Genomic DNA, 17,211 nt, shown 5'->3' on the forward strand with positions numbered 1-17,211 from the left:
TGATTGTTTGATAAAACTGGGTAGGCGTAATCTGTAGTATCGAAGATTGATTTTGGCAGTGTTATTAATTTTTGAGGGTCGAACAATGAGTAGGATACAAATTTTGATTATTATGCAACACTTCAAACCTCAACAGACAGACTTTCAGAGTGGTTCAGCAGCAACAAACTAACAATAAATGAAAACAAAAAGTAGCAATAAAATTCCACCACCCAAGAAATAAAAGCAACAATATATTAATTGTAAACATAGAAAATGAAAACATTAAATTTGAAAATTCCACAAAATGGATACAAGAAATTCTCAATTGGGACATCCATATGAACTATTTAGCAGGAAAATTAAGCAAAATCATTTATGGCATAAGAATCATGAAAGATATAACAGAAAGAACACAATAGAAACCCTATATTTCAGTATCTTCTAATCGGAACTAACATATGGCATTATATTCTGGGGAATGCAGCAAACTGCACGAAAATATTTAATACTCAGAAAAAAGTATTAAGAGTTATGATGGGAAAGAAATTGAATGAACCATGTAGGGAAATCTTCAGGGAACTTGGCATTATAACACTACCCTTCCTCTATATACTTAATTTATTATGTCATGTAAAAATTGATCTGACAAAGTTCTCCAAATGCAACAAAGAAGTACATTACAACATGAGAAATAACTCCAATCTTGCAGTTCCAATGGATAACACTATTCAAATCCACAGGCATCCACCTATACAATAAGTTGTCAGATCATATAAAAACTATTGAACCAGTAGCCAAATTAAAAAAAAGAAACTAGTAAATCATCTGCTTTTACTCAGTGAGTTTTTGAACCTCTAGTCCATCAACTCACTTGTGGGTTGATGGATTGGAGGTTCATTGATACATTCACAAGAGTGCAGGATCCAATCTCACGTGATGTACCTGTTATATCACAAAAGTGAAATTTTAGTATTTTAAAATGTTATTAGTTTTATATTATCTCTCAATATTTAATGTTCGAATCCATTACAGAATACACATTATTTTTATATTGTAACATTAACATGTGTTACTGGTGGTACCCTTATGTATAAATATTAAAACTAATATGAGTAGACACCACCTAGCATAAAACTAATAGGCTAGGGTATCATTTCATTGTATATTACATTATTTTATTACATTGTATTAGTATATTGTAATGTTGCTAAACATGTCCAATATCACAGCATGAAAATGCAAATGTGATTCACGGATGAATTAAATCTAAATCTATAGTGCCAGTTAAGAACCATTATTCACATGTAGGACGACATTCTCTCATTAATCACTGACACTTTTTACTTTTTGTTCTAGGTCGTACATCAGTTCAGGATGATCTTCTCAACAAACATTTGTTTCTAAGAGAGTTGGAGCATCACATTGAAAAGTCATAACTTTATGAATCAGTTCTTGAAACCACGAGTGGGCCAAGAACTGGTGCAAACCGAATGGGTGTGTATATTCATTTATTCTCATTCCTTCAGAATGGTAGAGGTTCCGAAAAATTAATTGGTTCATTGGCAGAAACTAAAGAAATGATCACAAGTTCCCATGTGCAAAAGGAGATAATGGGTACAGAGAACCTAGACTTTGAAAAACACGCTTAGGATATCTTCATCAAGTCGATATAATGAATCAAATGATACACGTGCTTTCAGTCGATCACCTATCTCAGAATTGAATCATGAAAAGTGCATCCTTTCATAAATACCACTTGTGAGCAGAAATGGGGAGCCTATGTTCAAAGTTAAAGGAAGGTAGCGGGAGAGAGGAAGAAACGTGTAATGGAAGAACATTGAATGAATCACCTGAAGTGAAAGGAATAGAGTCTGTGGAAGAAACAGGTAATGGAAGAACATTGAATGAATCACCTGAAATGAAAGGAATAGAATCTGTGGAAGATAAGTGTAATGGAAGAACATTGAATGAATCACTTGCAGTGAAAGGAAGAGTGTCTGTGGATGTACAGCAACATATAACATATAATAAAAGACCAGGGACAGCAGGAATGAGTGGCCAGCTTTACGAAATACATCTTTTGATGTATTTTCTGCTGCAAGGGAAAAAGCTGTTTGAGGAAAACAAGATGAAAGATTTCGACCTAGCCACAAACTTGCAAGAAGCAGGTGATCTTGATGATGTCGTTTTCAGGTGCCATTACATAGACCAGACTGGAGCAGAAAAATACAAAGTTATATTCCTACAAGCAAAACACCGAGAAAGCCAGCAGAAGGATAATATTACTCTAGATAAATTACTTGCAGGGAAGGATAAAGGGGATTTTCAGCTGAAGAAATATTTCTCAGCCTACCGTAAAATAAAAGAGTGTTTTCGGAAACTGAAGACTCATACTGTATTCAGAAATAGATTTGAAGACTGTGAGCTAGTTTTGTTTACTAATAGCACATCTTCTTTCCGTGAGAGCGACAAAAATGTTAGTAAAGTAAAAGTGAATGAAAATGACATACTATATATATTTGATGAGGGAAAAGGTAACTATTATTACAAGCTCAATTTACATGAAAGTAATGATCAAAAGATACGAACCAGTCTCAAAGAATCGTCCGATTGTAAGAAACTAGCGAAGCAGTTAGCCGAGTGTGTTATTTCAAAAAAGTGTGCAAATGTGGATAAAGGTGTCATGAAATTATATCACTACAAATTAGCTGAAGAAGTGATAGAAAGGACAGAAGCAAATTATGGACATTTGAAAGAAGATTTTCTAACAAATGAAAATGACAGTCATTTTAAACAAATGTTCTTAGATGAAATTCATACTAGGGAAGGTTTCAATGTATTATGTAAGGATGATCTGATATCACAACTGGTTGCAAGAAATATTAAACTTCCAGGGAACTTTGGAAGTGTCAAGGACAAGGAAGAGAAACCAGCATTACCAAACGACATTATTTATGACGAGGAAATAGTAGATTTTTTAAGTAGATTTAAAATTTTTGTGAATCAGCCTAATGAGAAAAGATTAAGTGAAATCATAATGAAGGATATACAGGCTAAGTTTGCTGTGGAATACAGTGACATAGAGAGTGTGTTTTCTGAAACAAGAACTAAAGTTCAAAACTGGTGGAAAAACGAAGATTATTTCCTCACACAAGACAATAAATTTTATGAGGAATCAGCTAGAGTTTCAGTTTGGTTTGAAGTAAGAGGTCCAGTAGAGTTATTTACAGGACGGCAAAAAGAGTTACTCAAATTGCATGAAGCTTTCCAAAGAAACAAAGGAGATGATAAAATAACAGTTATATCTCAAAGTACTTCAATTAGTGGATTAGGTGGAATAGGAAAGAGCGAGTTAGCAAGGAAATACATTGAACTATATTCAAAGTATTATGAAAATAACATTGTTTGGATCAATGCAGAAAATTATGATACACTTTGTGAATCATTTCGTGGACTTGCACAAAACAAGTTGAGAATTTGCACAGAAACATTGGAAGGAAAACCTAGGAATATACAATGTATAGTGAAAGAGGTGTTCTTGTTTTTCTCGAAAAGGAAATGTCTTTTTGTGTTCGACAATGCTGAAAAATACAGAAGTGAAAGAGATGGGGATGAAGGTATTGGACAATTTAGGCCTTCATTGCCACCAAATTCAAAGATACCTTACATCCTTATCACGTCTCGAAACCATGAATGGGGAAACATAGAAGTTCTGTCTTTAGACACTTTCACTGAGCAGGAAGCAGTAGAATTCATAACAATAGCTCTGAAGTTAGGAGAGGAATCTGAAGAAACTGAAGTCAAGATGTTAGCTAAAACTTTACAGTATTTCCCCCTGGCTCTCCAGCAGGCAGTTGCCTACATAAGAGAAACAAACAAGAAATTACAAATCGTGGGTTTAAGATTTTCGATCACAGATTATGTTGAGCGATATAAAAAAGAAACTGAAAAATTACTCAATTATCAATTTCCAGGTGATAGTTCCGATTTGTACACGAAAACAACATTTACGACATGGACAATTACCACTAACAAAATTGAAGAAAATACTGAATACGGTCAGCAAGCAATTTTGATTCTACATATTATTGCTTACTTATCTGAAAATAGTATCCCTTCAGAAATTTTCAGGGAGAATGAACAATCAGAAGCAAACGATGAATGCCTGGCCAACACATTACACATACTTAAAAAACACTCAATGATTGATATAAGAGAAGGTTTTGTTAATGTGCACAAATTAGTGCAGAAAGTGACGCAGATCAATATAAGAAAGGAAGGAAAGGAGCAACTTATTATGAGGAAAGCATTTGAATTACTTATAAGCAGTGCACAATTTTGTGATTACACAGTTAAAGGTGTTTCCTGGATGAGGCGGTTATTACCACACTTAGAAGCATTTCTTGCCCATACAGATGATATGATACATAGGGGTGGCAATGACAGTGAAAATCTTGAGTATCTATTAATGGAAATGGGATGGATGTATCAAATCATCGGAAATCCTAAAAGAAAAAAGCAGTTATTACGTCGGGCATTGGAAATACAAGAGAAATATTATGGTGTCGATCATTTTCAAGTTGCTACTATTCTTGTGAACTTAGCTAATGCCTACGGAGATATTGGAAAACCTCTGAAAAAAAAAGAAATACTTGAGAGGGCATTGGAAATACAAGAGAAACATTACGGTGCCGATCATTTTAGATTTGCTACTACTCTTGTGAACTTAAGTAATGCCTACGGAGATATTGGAGAACCTCTGGAACAAAAGAAATTACTTGAGAGGGCATTGGAAATACAAGAGAAACACTACGGTGCTGATCATTTTCAAGTTGCTACTACTCTTGTGAACTTAGCTAATGCCTACTCATCATTAGGTGACCCTCTGGAACAAAAGAAATTACTTGAGAGGGCATTGGAAATAAAAGAGAAACACTACGGTGCTGATCATTTTCAAGTTGCTACTACTCTTGTGAACTTAGCTAATGCCTACGGAGATATTGGAAAACCTCTGAAAAAAAAAGAAATACTTGAGAGGGCATTGGAAATACAAGAGAAACATTACGGTGCCGATCATTTTAGATTTGCTACTACTCTTGTGAACTTAAGTAATGCCTACGGAGATATTGGAGAACCTCTGGAACAAAAGAAATTACTTGAGAGGGCATTGGAAATACAAGAGAAACACTACGGTGCTGATCATTTTCAAGTTGCTACTACTCTTGTGAACTTAGCTAATGCCTACTCATCATTAGGTGACCCTCTGGAACAAAAGAAATTACTTGAGAGGGCATTGGAAATAAAAGAGAAACACTACGGTGCTGATCATTTTCAAGTTGCTACTACTCTTGTGAACTTAGCTAATGCCTACGGAGATATTGGAAAACCTCTGAAAAAAAAAGAAATACTTGAGAGGGCATTGGAAATACAAGAGAAACATTACGGTGCCGATCATTTTAGATTTGCTACTACTCTTGTGAACTTAAGTAATGCCTACGGAGATATTGGAGAACCTCTGGAACAAAAGAAATTACTTGAGAGGGCATTGGAAATACAAGAGAAACACTACGGTGCTGATCATTTTCAAGTTGCTACTACTCTTGTGAACTTAGCTAATGCCTACTCATCATTAGGTGACCCTCTGGAACAAAAGAAATTACTTGAGAGGGCATTGGAAATAAAAGAGAAACACTACGGTGCTGATCATTTTCAAGTTGCTACTACTCTTGTGAACTTAGCTAATGCCTACGGAGATATTGGAAAACCTCTGAAAAAAAAAGAAATACTTGAGAGGGCATTGGAAATACAAGAGAAACATTACGGTGCCGATCATTTTAGATTTGCTACTACTCTTGTGAACTTAAGTAATGCCTACGGAGATATTGGAGAACCTCTGGAACAAAAGAAATTACTTGAGAGGGCATTGGAAATACAAGAGAAACACTACGGTGCTGATCATTTTCAAGTTGCTACTACTCTTGTGAACTTAGCTAATGCCTACTCATCATTAGGTGACCCTCTGGAACAAAAGAAATTACTTGAGAGGGCATTGGAAATAAAAGAGAAACACTACGGTGCTGATCATTTTCAAGTTGCTACTACTCTTGTGAACTTAGCTAATGCCTACGGAGATATTGGAAAACCTCTGAAAAAAAAAGAAATACTTGAGAGGGCATTGGAAATACAAGAGAAACATTACGGTGCCGATCATTTTAGTTTTGCTACTACTCTTGTGAACTTAAGTAATGCCTACGGAGATATTGGAGAACCTCTGGAACAAAAGAAATTACTTGAGAGGGCATTGGAAATACAAGAGAAACACTACGGTGCTGATCATTTTCAAGTTGCTACTACTCTTGTGAACTTAGCTAATGCCTACTCATCATTAGGTGACCCTCTGGAACAAAAGAAATTACTTGAGAGGGCATTGGAAATAAAAGAGAAACACTACGGTGCTGATCATTTTCAAGTTGCTACTACTCTTGTGAACTTAGCTAATGCCTACGGAGATATTGGAAAACCTCTGAAAAAAAAAGAAATACTTGAGAGGGCATTGGAAATACAAGAGAAACATTACGGTGCCGATCATTTTAGTTTTGCTACTACTCTTGTGAACTTAAGTAATGCCTACGGAGATATTGGAGAACCTCTGGAACAAAAGAAATTACTTGAGAGGGCATTGGAAATACAAGAGAAACACTACGGTGCTGATCATTTTCAAGTTGCTACTACTCTTGTGAACTTAGCTAATGCCTACTCATCATTAGGTGACCCTCTGGAACAAAAGAAATTACTTGAGAGGGCATTGGAAATAAAAGAGAAACACTACGGTGCTGATCATTTTCAAGTTGCTACTACTCTTGTGAACTTAGCTAATGCCTACGGAGATATTGGAAAACCTCTGAAAAAAAAAGAAATACTTGAGAGGGCATTGGAAATACAAGAGAAACATTACGGTGCCGATCATTTTAGATTTGCTACTACTCTTGTGAACTTAAGTAATGCCTACGGAGATATTGGAGAACCTCTGGAACAAAAGAAATTACTTGAGAGGGCATTGGAAATACAAGAGAAACACTACGGTGCTGATCATTTTCAAGTTGCTACTACTCTTGTGAACTTAGCTAATGCCTACTCATCATTAGGTGACCCTCTGGAACAAAAGAAATTACTTGAGAGGGCATTGGAAATAAAAGAGAAACACTACGGTGCTGATCATTTTCAAGTTGCTACTACTCTTGTGAACTTAGCTAATGCCTACGGAGATATTGGAAAACCTCTGAAAAAAAAAGAAATACTTGAGAGGGCATTGGAAATACAAGAGAAACATTACGGTGCCGATCATTTTAGATTTGCTACTACTCTTGTGAACTTAAGTAATGCCTACGGAGATATTGGAGAACCTCTGGAACAAAAGAAATTACTTGAGAGGGCATTGGAAATACAAGAGAAACACTACGGTGCTGATCATTTTCAAGTTGCTACTACTCTTGTGAACTTAGCTAATGCCTACTCATCATTAGGTGACCCTCTGGAACAAAAGAAATTACTTGAGAGGGCATTGGAAATAAAAGAGAAACACTACGGTGCTGATCATTTTCAAGTTGCTACTACTCTTGTGAACTTAGCTATTGCCTACGGAGATATTGGAAAACCTCTGAAAAAAAAAGAAATACTTGAGAGGGCATTGGAAATACAAGAGAAACATTACGGTGCCGATCATTTTAGATTTGCTACTACTCTTGTGAACTTAAGTAATGCCTACGGAGATATTGGAGAACCTCTGGAACAAAAGAAATTACTTGAGAGGGCATTGGAAATACAAGAGAAACACTACGGTGTTGATCATTTTCAAGTTGCTACTACCCTTATGAACTTAGGTAATGCTTACGGAGATATAGGAGAACCTCTGCAACAGAAGAAATTACTTGAGAGGGCATTGGAAATACAAGAGAAACACTACGGTGCTGATCATTTTCAAGTTGCTACTACTCTTGTGAACTTAGCTAATGCCTACTCATCATTAGGTGACCCTCTGGAACAAAAGAAAATGCTTGAGAGGGCATTGGAAATAAAAGAGAAACATTACGGTGCTGATCATTTTCAAGTTGCTATTGCTCTTGTGAACTTAGGTAATGCCTATGGAGATATGGGAGATCCTTTGGAACAAAAAAAATTACTTGAGAGGGCATTGGAAATGCAAGAGAAACGTTATGGTGCCGATTATTTTCAAGTAGCAACTACTCTTGTGAACTTAGCTAATGCCTACTCATCATTAGGTGACCCTCTGGAACAAAAAAAATTACTTGAGAGGGCATTGGAAATAAAAGAGAAACATTACGGTGCTGATCATTTTCAAGTTGCTATTGCTCTTGTGAACCTAGGTAATGCCTATGGAGATATTGGAGAACCTCTGGAACAAAAGAAATTACTTGAGAGGGCATTGGAAATACAAGAGAAACATTATGGTACCGATCATTTTCGAGTTGCTGCTACTCTTGTAAACTTAGCTAATGCCTACTCATCAATAGGTGACCCTCTGGAATAAAAGAAATTACTTGAGAGGGCATTGGAAATAAAAGAAAAACATTATGGTGCTGATCATTTTCAAGTTGCTACTACTCTTGTGAAGTTAAGTCATGCCTACAGAGATATGGGTGAACCTCTGGAACAGAAGAAACTGCTTGAGAGGGCATTGGAAATACAAGAGAAACATTCAGGTGTTGTTAAGTGAGTGTTTGCAATCAAGAAATTACTTAATAGAGAATTGAAAAATAGCAGAAATGCTAGTTTGAATGCTGTTTACCGATCTCTATATGAACCGAAGTTTTTTCTAAGGGTGTGGAGTAAAATTTCATATCTTGCCTATCAGTCAAAATATTTTTATTCTTGTTATTATTACTAATGTTATTACTTTTCAAATCATACAATTCAAATTGAATAGAACATAATTTGGTCTTAGGAATTGTAGCTCTCCTTTCAACGTGATTCCGACAAGTGTTCTCAGGTTACCAGCCAGGTTAAGTCTGTGTTAGCTTCCAACGTTTCGAGCACATACATTGCTCTCATCATCATGAAATATAGAAATGGAGACCAGTGTAGGGTTAAATATATGCAATTATGGTGCAGAATTTGAATTCTCTCTACTTATTGTGTCATTCTGGATCTTGTTCTTATTGGTTGCAGCTTTGTTTTTACGGAGGAGCAAAAGACAGGCGAGACTGAGCTTGAGTCCCACGTCCCTGTTGAGATTGGTACTTTCCCGTGATATGGTTATGGCTTCTTTCATTTGTCGGTCCCAGTAACTGGCACATTTGGCTATTATTTTGATGTTAGCAAATAAAACCCTGTGTCCCTCTGTAATGCTGTGTTCTGCAAGTCCTGACTTTTCAGGTTGGAATAATCTGATGTTGCGCTGATGTTCATTGCGTTGCTGTCAAATGGTGCATCTTGTTTGGCCTATGTATGGTGTCCCACACTTGCAAGGAATACGGTATACTCCTGGAATTCGTAGCTCCAAGTTATCCTTGACTGAGCGGAGAAGAGCCGGTATTTACTTCGTGTCTTGCGAGAATTCTACTTAATTTCCCAGAGGTGTGCTTAAAAAAATGTAAAACTGTTGTAGTGGGATGTTCTCCTGTGTTGCTGTTAGCAGGGGGCTGTGTGGTGAAGGGACCAAACCCCCATATTCGGCTTGTCTGAGTGGTGAAGAATCAGCCCTTCTAAGGACCACACTGTTGTCCAGGGTTGGTTTCTGCTGAGAAGTCACTGCCTTGTTGATTGCCCTTATGTCACTGATGCTGTATCCATTCTGTTGTAGCGTGGTTCCAAGATGGTTGAGTTCTGAATGTAGGTTATCTTCGTCCGAAATGGTTACTGCTCTGTTAGCTAGCGTGTTGAGAACTGCAAGACATTGAGCCTTGTGGTGAAAACTATAGCCATTAAGGTAGAGATCGGTGTGCATGGGCTTTCTGTATACACCATGCCCCCGAGTGTTCCATCTGGTTTGTGGCAGATTAGGCTGTCCAGGAAAAAGAGGCCATCTTCTTCTATCTCCTTAGTATACATGATGTTTAAATGGCGGCCATTAAGGAATTCAAGGAAACTATTTCATGCCAGTCATCCATGTAGCCAAATGACGAATGTGTCATCCACATACCTGTAGAAGCAGGATGGTGGATGCGGTGCATCCTTCAGAGCTTCGTGTTCAAAATGCTGCACATAGAAATTCGCTATGGCCGGTGAAAGTGGTAAACCCATGGCCACTCCGTCAGTTTGTTCATAATATTTCCCGTTGTAAAGGAATATGTCGAAGTAAGCATGTGGCGAAAGAGGTCTACTTGCCCGGTGGAAAGTGGCTCCTCAGAAGTTTAATCGGAACTCTTTATGAACAAGGAAACAACGTCAAAGCTGACGAGGATGTCGTTTTCAGAAACTTTGAGTTTCTTCAGTTTCTGGATGAATTCAGTAGAGTTCTCAACATGATGTCCACATTGTCCGACTAGAGGTTGAAGCAGGGATGTGAGGTATTTGGCAAAGTGGTAGGTAGGACTGGCTATAGCACTTAACAATGGTTCTCAAGGAGCCATATAATCTGGAAGGCTGGCTGCCATGGGTTTTCAGTGTTTGCTGATGTCTTCAGTTAAACCGAATTTCTTGAGAAGGCATTTTTTTTTATCTCCACTGATGCGATGGGGTCCTTGGTTAGTTCCCTGTACGCTTGGTCACTTAGAAGTTCAGTGATCTTCTCCTGGTAGGCTCCCGTAGGTAGTAGCATGGTCGCGTTCCCTTTGTCTGTCGGTAGAATCGTGATGTCTGGATCTCAACGGAGTGATTTCAGGGCTTTTCTTTCGGCTCTGGTGATGTTGGATTTTGGTAGGACCGCTCTCCTGAGGGTCCGGCTGACTTTGTGGCAGATTTCTTCTTTGGCATCTTAAAGGCAGGTGAATAAGAGCTCGTTCTATGCCAGAAATGATATTCTGTCCCTTCTTCAATGTGGAAGTTTGGTTGACATCCAGTTGCTTGTCGGTGAGGTTGTTCACATCCAGTTCTGGTCTACTGGGTCTTGAAGTTTGCAGTTTTGCAAACTTCTTGGCTTGTTTGGTGGTCAGCTTCAGTCGGAGTCATTCGGCTTGGCTTGATGTCACGACGTCCACCCATTCCCAGTGAGAAGGTGAAATCTGTGAGGAGATTTCAAGGTGTAGTGAAAGTAGTGAGCGATCTAGGCAGTCCAGCTGCTGATGGGTGTAGTGGATCCTTCTTTTACCAAGGAAAGGCTGCTGTGTTGTAGAATCTTGTTGATGCCTGGAGAGTCAAGGTTGTAACGTAGTTTTGTAAAGTTTGGTGTTATAGAATTCTTGCAAGACATGGAGTAAAGACCATCCACAGACCACCACTCAAGACCAAGGCTCTTCTCCGCTCAGTCAAGTATAACTTGGAGCTACGAATTTCAGGAATATACCATATTCCTTGCGAGTGTAGGACACCATACATAGGCAAACAGGATGCACCATTGAACAACCACACAACGAACATCAGCACAACATCAGATTATTCCAACCTGAATAGTCAGGACTTGCAGAACACAGCATTACAGAGGGACACAGGGTTTTATTTGTTAACATCAAAATAATAGCCAAATGTTCTGGTTACTGGGACCGATGAGTAAAAAAGCCATAGACATGTCATAGTAAAGTACCAATCTCAACAGGACATGGGACTCCAGCTCAGTCACGCCTGGAATTTGCTCCTCCATTAAAACAAAGCTGCAACCAATAAGATCAACAGGATCCAGAGCGAACCAATAAGAAGACAATCCAAATTCCGCACCATAATTGCATATATTTAATCCTACACTGGTCTCCATTTCTATATTCCCTGTTGATGAGGTGAGTTGTGGAAATTATTCCAAGCTTTCGAATCCTGGTCGATAGCCCGAGAAAGTCTTTTCATCATTGAAAAGTGCTTTAAAAAACACTCAAAATGCTGACCAAGGCAGAATTTATTGTCATATAAACACACCATAAACATGACGTTTCAACTTTATAGTGGGGTCTTCTTCAGACTCAGGTCTGAAGATGAGAGTGACGTTAGCTCTCGAAAGCTTGGAATCATTTCCACAACTCACCTGGTCGATAGCCCGAGAGAATCTTTTCATCAAGGCTTAATACTGTTATCACAAGAATGTTTCAGTATTGTTGTAGTGTCTGAAGAACATCTTTACAAACATACTACTACTTTGGTAAGCAGAAAATAACAGCAGTGTGTTATCGGAATATTGCTGTGTCAAGTGTAAATTCTCCGCAGAATATTCTGACTTCCTTGTATGTGCATGACCTACAGGCTTCAGTTCCCCTATGCTTCTTGCTATTGGTCTGCCTCTGATCCAGTACTGTAAAGAAGTAATGATTTAAAATGATGGGATATGAACTATCAAGGTCAGATCCCAAGTTCATCAAATGATTTCCCGACTTTTCGAAATCCCAAACTGCCGAGGAATTCCAAAGATCATTTTTAAAAGAGGATAATTGTTGATATTTTCTTCGCTATAAGTATCTGAAATTTACAAATACTATTCGAGATGTGCAAAAACTATCAGTTGAAGGGAAATAGTGTGTACAATTTGATAATTTTTCAATAATTCCCTGTTCCCAAAATTTCCCGACCTGTCGGGAGATGGAGGCTTTTTGCAGTTCTGAACATCAAGATTATTAATATTAATTTTCCCAATCCCGTCCCATCCAGCACACCTCTTATTACGACAGTCTTAAAATATTGCTACAATTTCACAATTCGAATTACATTAATATTTCCAGATATTTCGGGGGCATGTACCTCCCTGCCCCCACACTGCGGGCACTCTTGTATGAACCTAGGGGGTGCAGTGGTAGCGTCATCGCCTTGTAATCAAGGGGTCCCGGGTTTGATACCCGGTGGAGGCACAAGTGGTTCGGATCCCACTTTAAACTGTAGGTCCAGTCCCGATTAGCCTTACTGTGCATAAAGTGGACTTAAAACAACATATCAATCAATCAATCAATCAATCAATGAACCTAGGGAAAAAGAGAAGCTACTTGAAGGGGAATTACATAGCCTATGTAGAGAAATATTAGGCATCCGATCATTTTCTAGTTCATGTTACTTCTATTCTTGTGAACCACAGTAGTGTATAATCATCTGATGCTGAAACTCTGGAACAAATTAAATTACTTATTAGGGCATTGCAAATACAAGCGAATCATTTTGATACTGATTATTATCGAGTTGATGTAACCCCTTTGAACCACAATATAGTGCACTCAACTTACACTCAGAGAACAAATGCATCATATCGATGAATGTACCAGAATGCACCGACTGAAGCACTAATGTGTATTTTATGGCCTCTGTGAAGAATCAGATTCATATTTGATGCATTGTTGTATGTCGTGAAAGACACCAAAATGCATCATATGGTGCAAGTGAGGATTTCTTTCAGTCGAGATGCACTTTAAAGCATCATTTGATGCATTTCTGATGTACGTTCCTGCATCTTTTTTTTGATGTTGCACTTAAACGTTTAAGCAGACCAAATGAATATTGCAACAGATATTTTCAATAGGCTTGATGCAATGGTTTTAGTAATAAATGATAACTTGTGTACTAGTTTTACTTTTTCCTTAGTGTTCTGTAAGATAGCTGTAAAATTGTTTGTGTAGCTACTTTTCTTGTTCATTTCTAATTTTGGATATTTTAGTGTATATTTTTAAGGCCTGTATGGCATACTTGCATGTATGTGTACATTCTGCTAGTTTTTAGTGAATATAAATTCTCAGTATACTCATAAGATATCTGCAAAAGTGTTCTTGTGTGATGCTGAAATATATACTAAATGAAGGTGTGATATATGTTGTACTTGTGTTTCAAATTATTTCATATTATTTATATCAACATAACTGTAAAATGTGTTACTGTAGAACTAAGAAATAATTTTGTATTTAGATTGTAGCTGTGTGGGGTTACTTTTTGTCGTAATTGTCTGACGTGTTTACTTTTGGTGTTGCTTGATGAAATATACCTTTGCCAGTGAGTAGATGTAGTATGGTAACATGTTAGCGGAAGATAATGTAAAATGACTTTTGTAAACTCTTGATGTAAGAGAGTTGCTGAAAACTAATGTAAACCATGCATATATTTTATATTTTTATACACTCGAATATATTTAGATGAGGATTTGTAAAATATTTAACACATGCTTGAGAAATGAATAGTTTTGTGAATGTCAAAAAATTTTCATTTTCATGTTCGTCCTTTGAGTCTATTCTATGATCAGAAATAGTTTCATTTTCATACATGTCATTTGTGTGAAGAGTAGAAGACATAATCTATAACATTACACTATACCCTGTCCCAGCTATCTCTGGAGCAGACGAAAGAAAACCAGTCTCTGCCCAAGTAGTGACGCGAGACGGCTCCACCAACGAACACTCAATTTCTTCCCCTTCTGTGACTCTATGTGTGGCCTTGCTCTAGTCATAACTGAGACGGTATAATTAATATAATACTGCATAGAAGGATAATTTATTCTTATTTATATATTTATTTTTAGCAGACATTTTTTCTACAAAGGATGTACCGAAACTAATTTTTAACAGCCCATATTTTTTAAAAATAATTTATACACTTTGTAAAAATACAAAGTACACAATTATAGCCTACTATTCAATAATTAACAAAATATACCATCAAGATGTCACCTTTTTTGAGATTTTCCAAACTTTGGATATTTGTCCTGTTTCTTCTTCGTTTTTGTGCTTTACTTTGAGTGTCTACATGTGAGTGATGTTCTTATAGCAACCATATTTTCGCATACAGTGAAGGGCCAAAATATGTTGTGGGTGGTCGTACAATCCTAACATTCTTAATTGTGTTCACTAACATAGTCAGTCTCTGGTGTCAGAATCAAGTTTACCTTGAAAAATGCCTTGTTTATCTTCACTTGATGATATTAGAGTAGCATGCACACTATGTACCTCAACTTCTGGCGTGTTCAAATGCTCTGTTAATGTTTTCTCGAATCATCTCTCTCCCAGTGAGCTGAAATCGGCAGGAAATTTTGACAAGTCCTTCATCCCCAAAAGCAATGTTGTCCTTGGCTTCTGAGTTACACTAATTCTAACACAACGTATCGAGAGAGTACCTCTTCTCTCGTCTTCAGGTGAACAATTTTCTTCTTGCCGGTGGTGAGGATCGAACCTACGACGGATCTGTGATTCGATGTGTTTACCAACTACTTCACGGTGTCCACCGGGATTCTAAACTATTTTTTGCTCCGCTGATGCTATTATTTATAGTTTCTAAGAAGAGGGGATCATATTTGCTTGAATTATACAATGGTTTTGACTACAAGGTTTTGGGCCATTGCTATTAGGGCTGCTTCATTGTTTTCCCTCAGTTTCCTTTTTGGTTCTTTGTATAGCGGATGCTCTTATGCTGTTCCTCTAAATTCCATGTCATTTATTCCATTCATTCGACCCATTTACAGAGTGTGTCGTTCAGGCAACATGTGCATGGTGAGTTCTGCACATGACATTTCAAAGTTTTATCTCAACATCTGTCAGCGTTTACAACCTCACATACAAGTATGAAGGTGCTAAAAGCACATGCATTTTTTAATCAGCACGATGGGTCACCAGTGACTACTCCTATATTTTCTATGGGTCACCAGTGACCCATCGTCCGACTACTCCTATATTTTCTATGGGTCACATGTGACCCATTGGCCGAGTAAAGGTTAACCACTTGCCTGATTAACCCGAGTTAACTCGGAATTTGTTTTTGCTTTACATATTATTTACCCGAGTTATCTCGTTAAAATCGTGCAACTGCAGTGCACTTTTCTGCCTACCCGGACAGACTCGTTTGAACTTTAAAAGGTGTTAATTCCCATTTTGGCCACTAGATGGAAGGTGTAGATAGCTTGCTGGCATCTACCGGATTCCCATGACACTACGTAGTTGTCATCTTTCCAGTGGTACTTGTGGTCGTTGTGTGAGTGTAGTGCCAAAACTTACAGAGCATTTTTGTGTTGTGAATACATTCTGTTCATGTTTTAGTGTTTTCCATCGTGTGAAGAACGACAAGATGAGTGACGACAAGCTTAGACAACAGTATAGAGGAGGAGGAGGAGGAAATGGATGTGAGTGAAAGTGATACAACAGTGGACAGTGTGTGTACTGAGGAGACAGATACAGATAGTTGTGGTGGTGTACAGTCGCCTTCCAAAATCTTTGCTTTGGTATATGATTTGTTGGGAAAGGGGTACTGTTTGACAATGAACAATTATTATAACTCACCACAAATTGCAGATCTGTTGATTTCTAAAAAGACTGATGTATTTGGAACACTGAAACGCAGTAGGAAAGATCTACCACAGGCTCTAAGAACAGCCAAATTGAAGAAAGGTGAAGAAGTAGGGTTGCAATGAGGCAAAGTGACAGTCATGAAATGGAAAGATAAGAAGGATGTGACATTGTTGTCAACCATCCATTCTGTTGAAATGATGACTGTAACACAACGTCACAAAGCAAAAATTAAACCACGAGTGGTGGTCGATTACAACGACAAAATGCATGGTGTTGATCAGCATCTTGCTTCATACGCCACACCAACGAAGCGTGGCAAAAAGTATTATAAAAAGATTTTCTTTCATCTGTTGGATCTGTCTCTTTGGAATTCAACATTAAAATGTGAAGACATTTTATTTTCCACAGTTTATATGCTATTTTGAAACATTTGTAGTACTTTCCATGTATGTACGAGTTAACTCGGGTTAATAATTATGGAGGTTTTTTGAATAGTTTGGTAATCTTATTTGACCCCAAAAATAGAATTTCATAACTGTTCCTTAATTGCCGATATCGGTACATTACAAACACACAATAAAAAAAATGTGTAACATATGGACCACTTTTGGGAAAATAATGTGTCAGGCAAGTGGTTAAGCTTCTAAGTACTATGTGGAAAATGCATTGAATTATAATTTTTACTTGTCCGTATGGGAGTAGTAAGGGGACAGAACTGTCAACAGATGGAGGGGATGGGAGCAGGTGGCGCCATCCGATAGTTGTCGGACGTCAAAGTAAGGCATTTTGTTGGACAAACTGAAGGAACATTGAAACAAATACGCTCCATTGATACATACGATTTTTGTCGAATATCGCCATCCAACAAAGTATCTCACTACAACAT

General features: G+C 37.6%; 1 protein-coding gene across 3 annotated transcripts in view; it reads left to right on the plus strand.

Moving 5' to 3' along the window:
- LOC145981069 (uncharacterized) overlaps positions 1–11,431 on the plus strand; it is a 76,598-nt gene extending 65,167 nt beyond the window's left edge. For all 3 annotated transcript variants that reach the window (XM_083114184.1, XM_083114185.1, XM_083114186.1), the window contains one exon: positions 1,339–11,431. In XM_083114184.1, the coding sequence (XP_082970310.1) occupies positions 1,751–8,530 (6,780 nt within the window). In that variant the 5' untranslated portion in view covers positions 1,339–1,750 and the 3' untranslated portion in view covers positions 8,531–11,431. The remainder of the gene's footprint in view (positions 1–1,338) is intronic.
- The last annotated feature ends 5,780 nt before the right edge of the window (positions 11,432–17,211 follow it).

This window comes from Lepisma saccharinum, chromosome 28 (assembly GCF_977018435.1).
Source record: "Lepisma saccharinum chromosome 28, izLepSacc3.1, whole genome shotgun sequence".
Taxonomy (NCBI): domain Eukaryota; kingdom Metazoa; phylum Arthropoda; class Insecta; order Zygentoma; family Lepismatidae; genus Lepisma; species Lepisma saccharinum.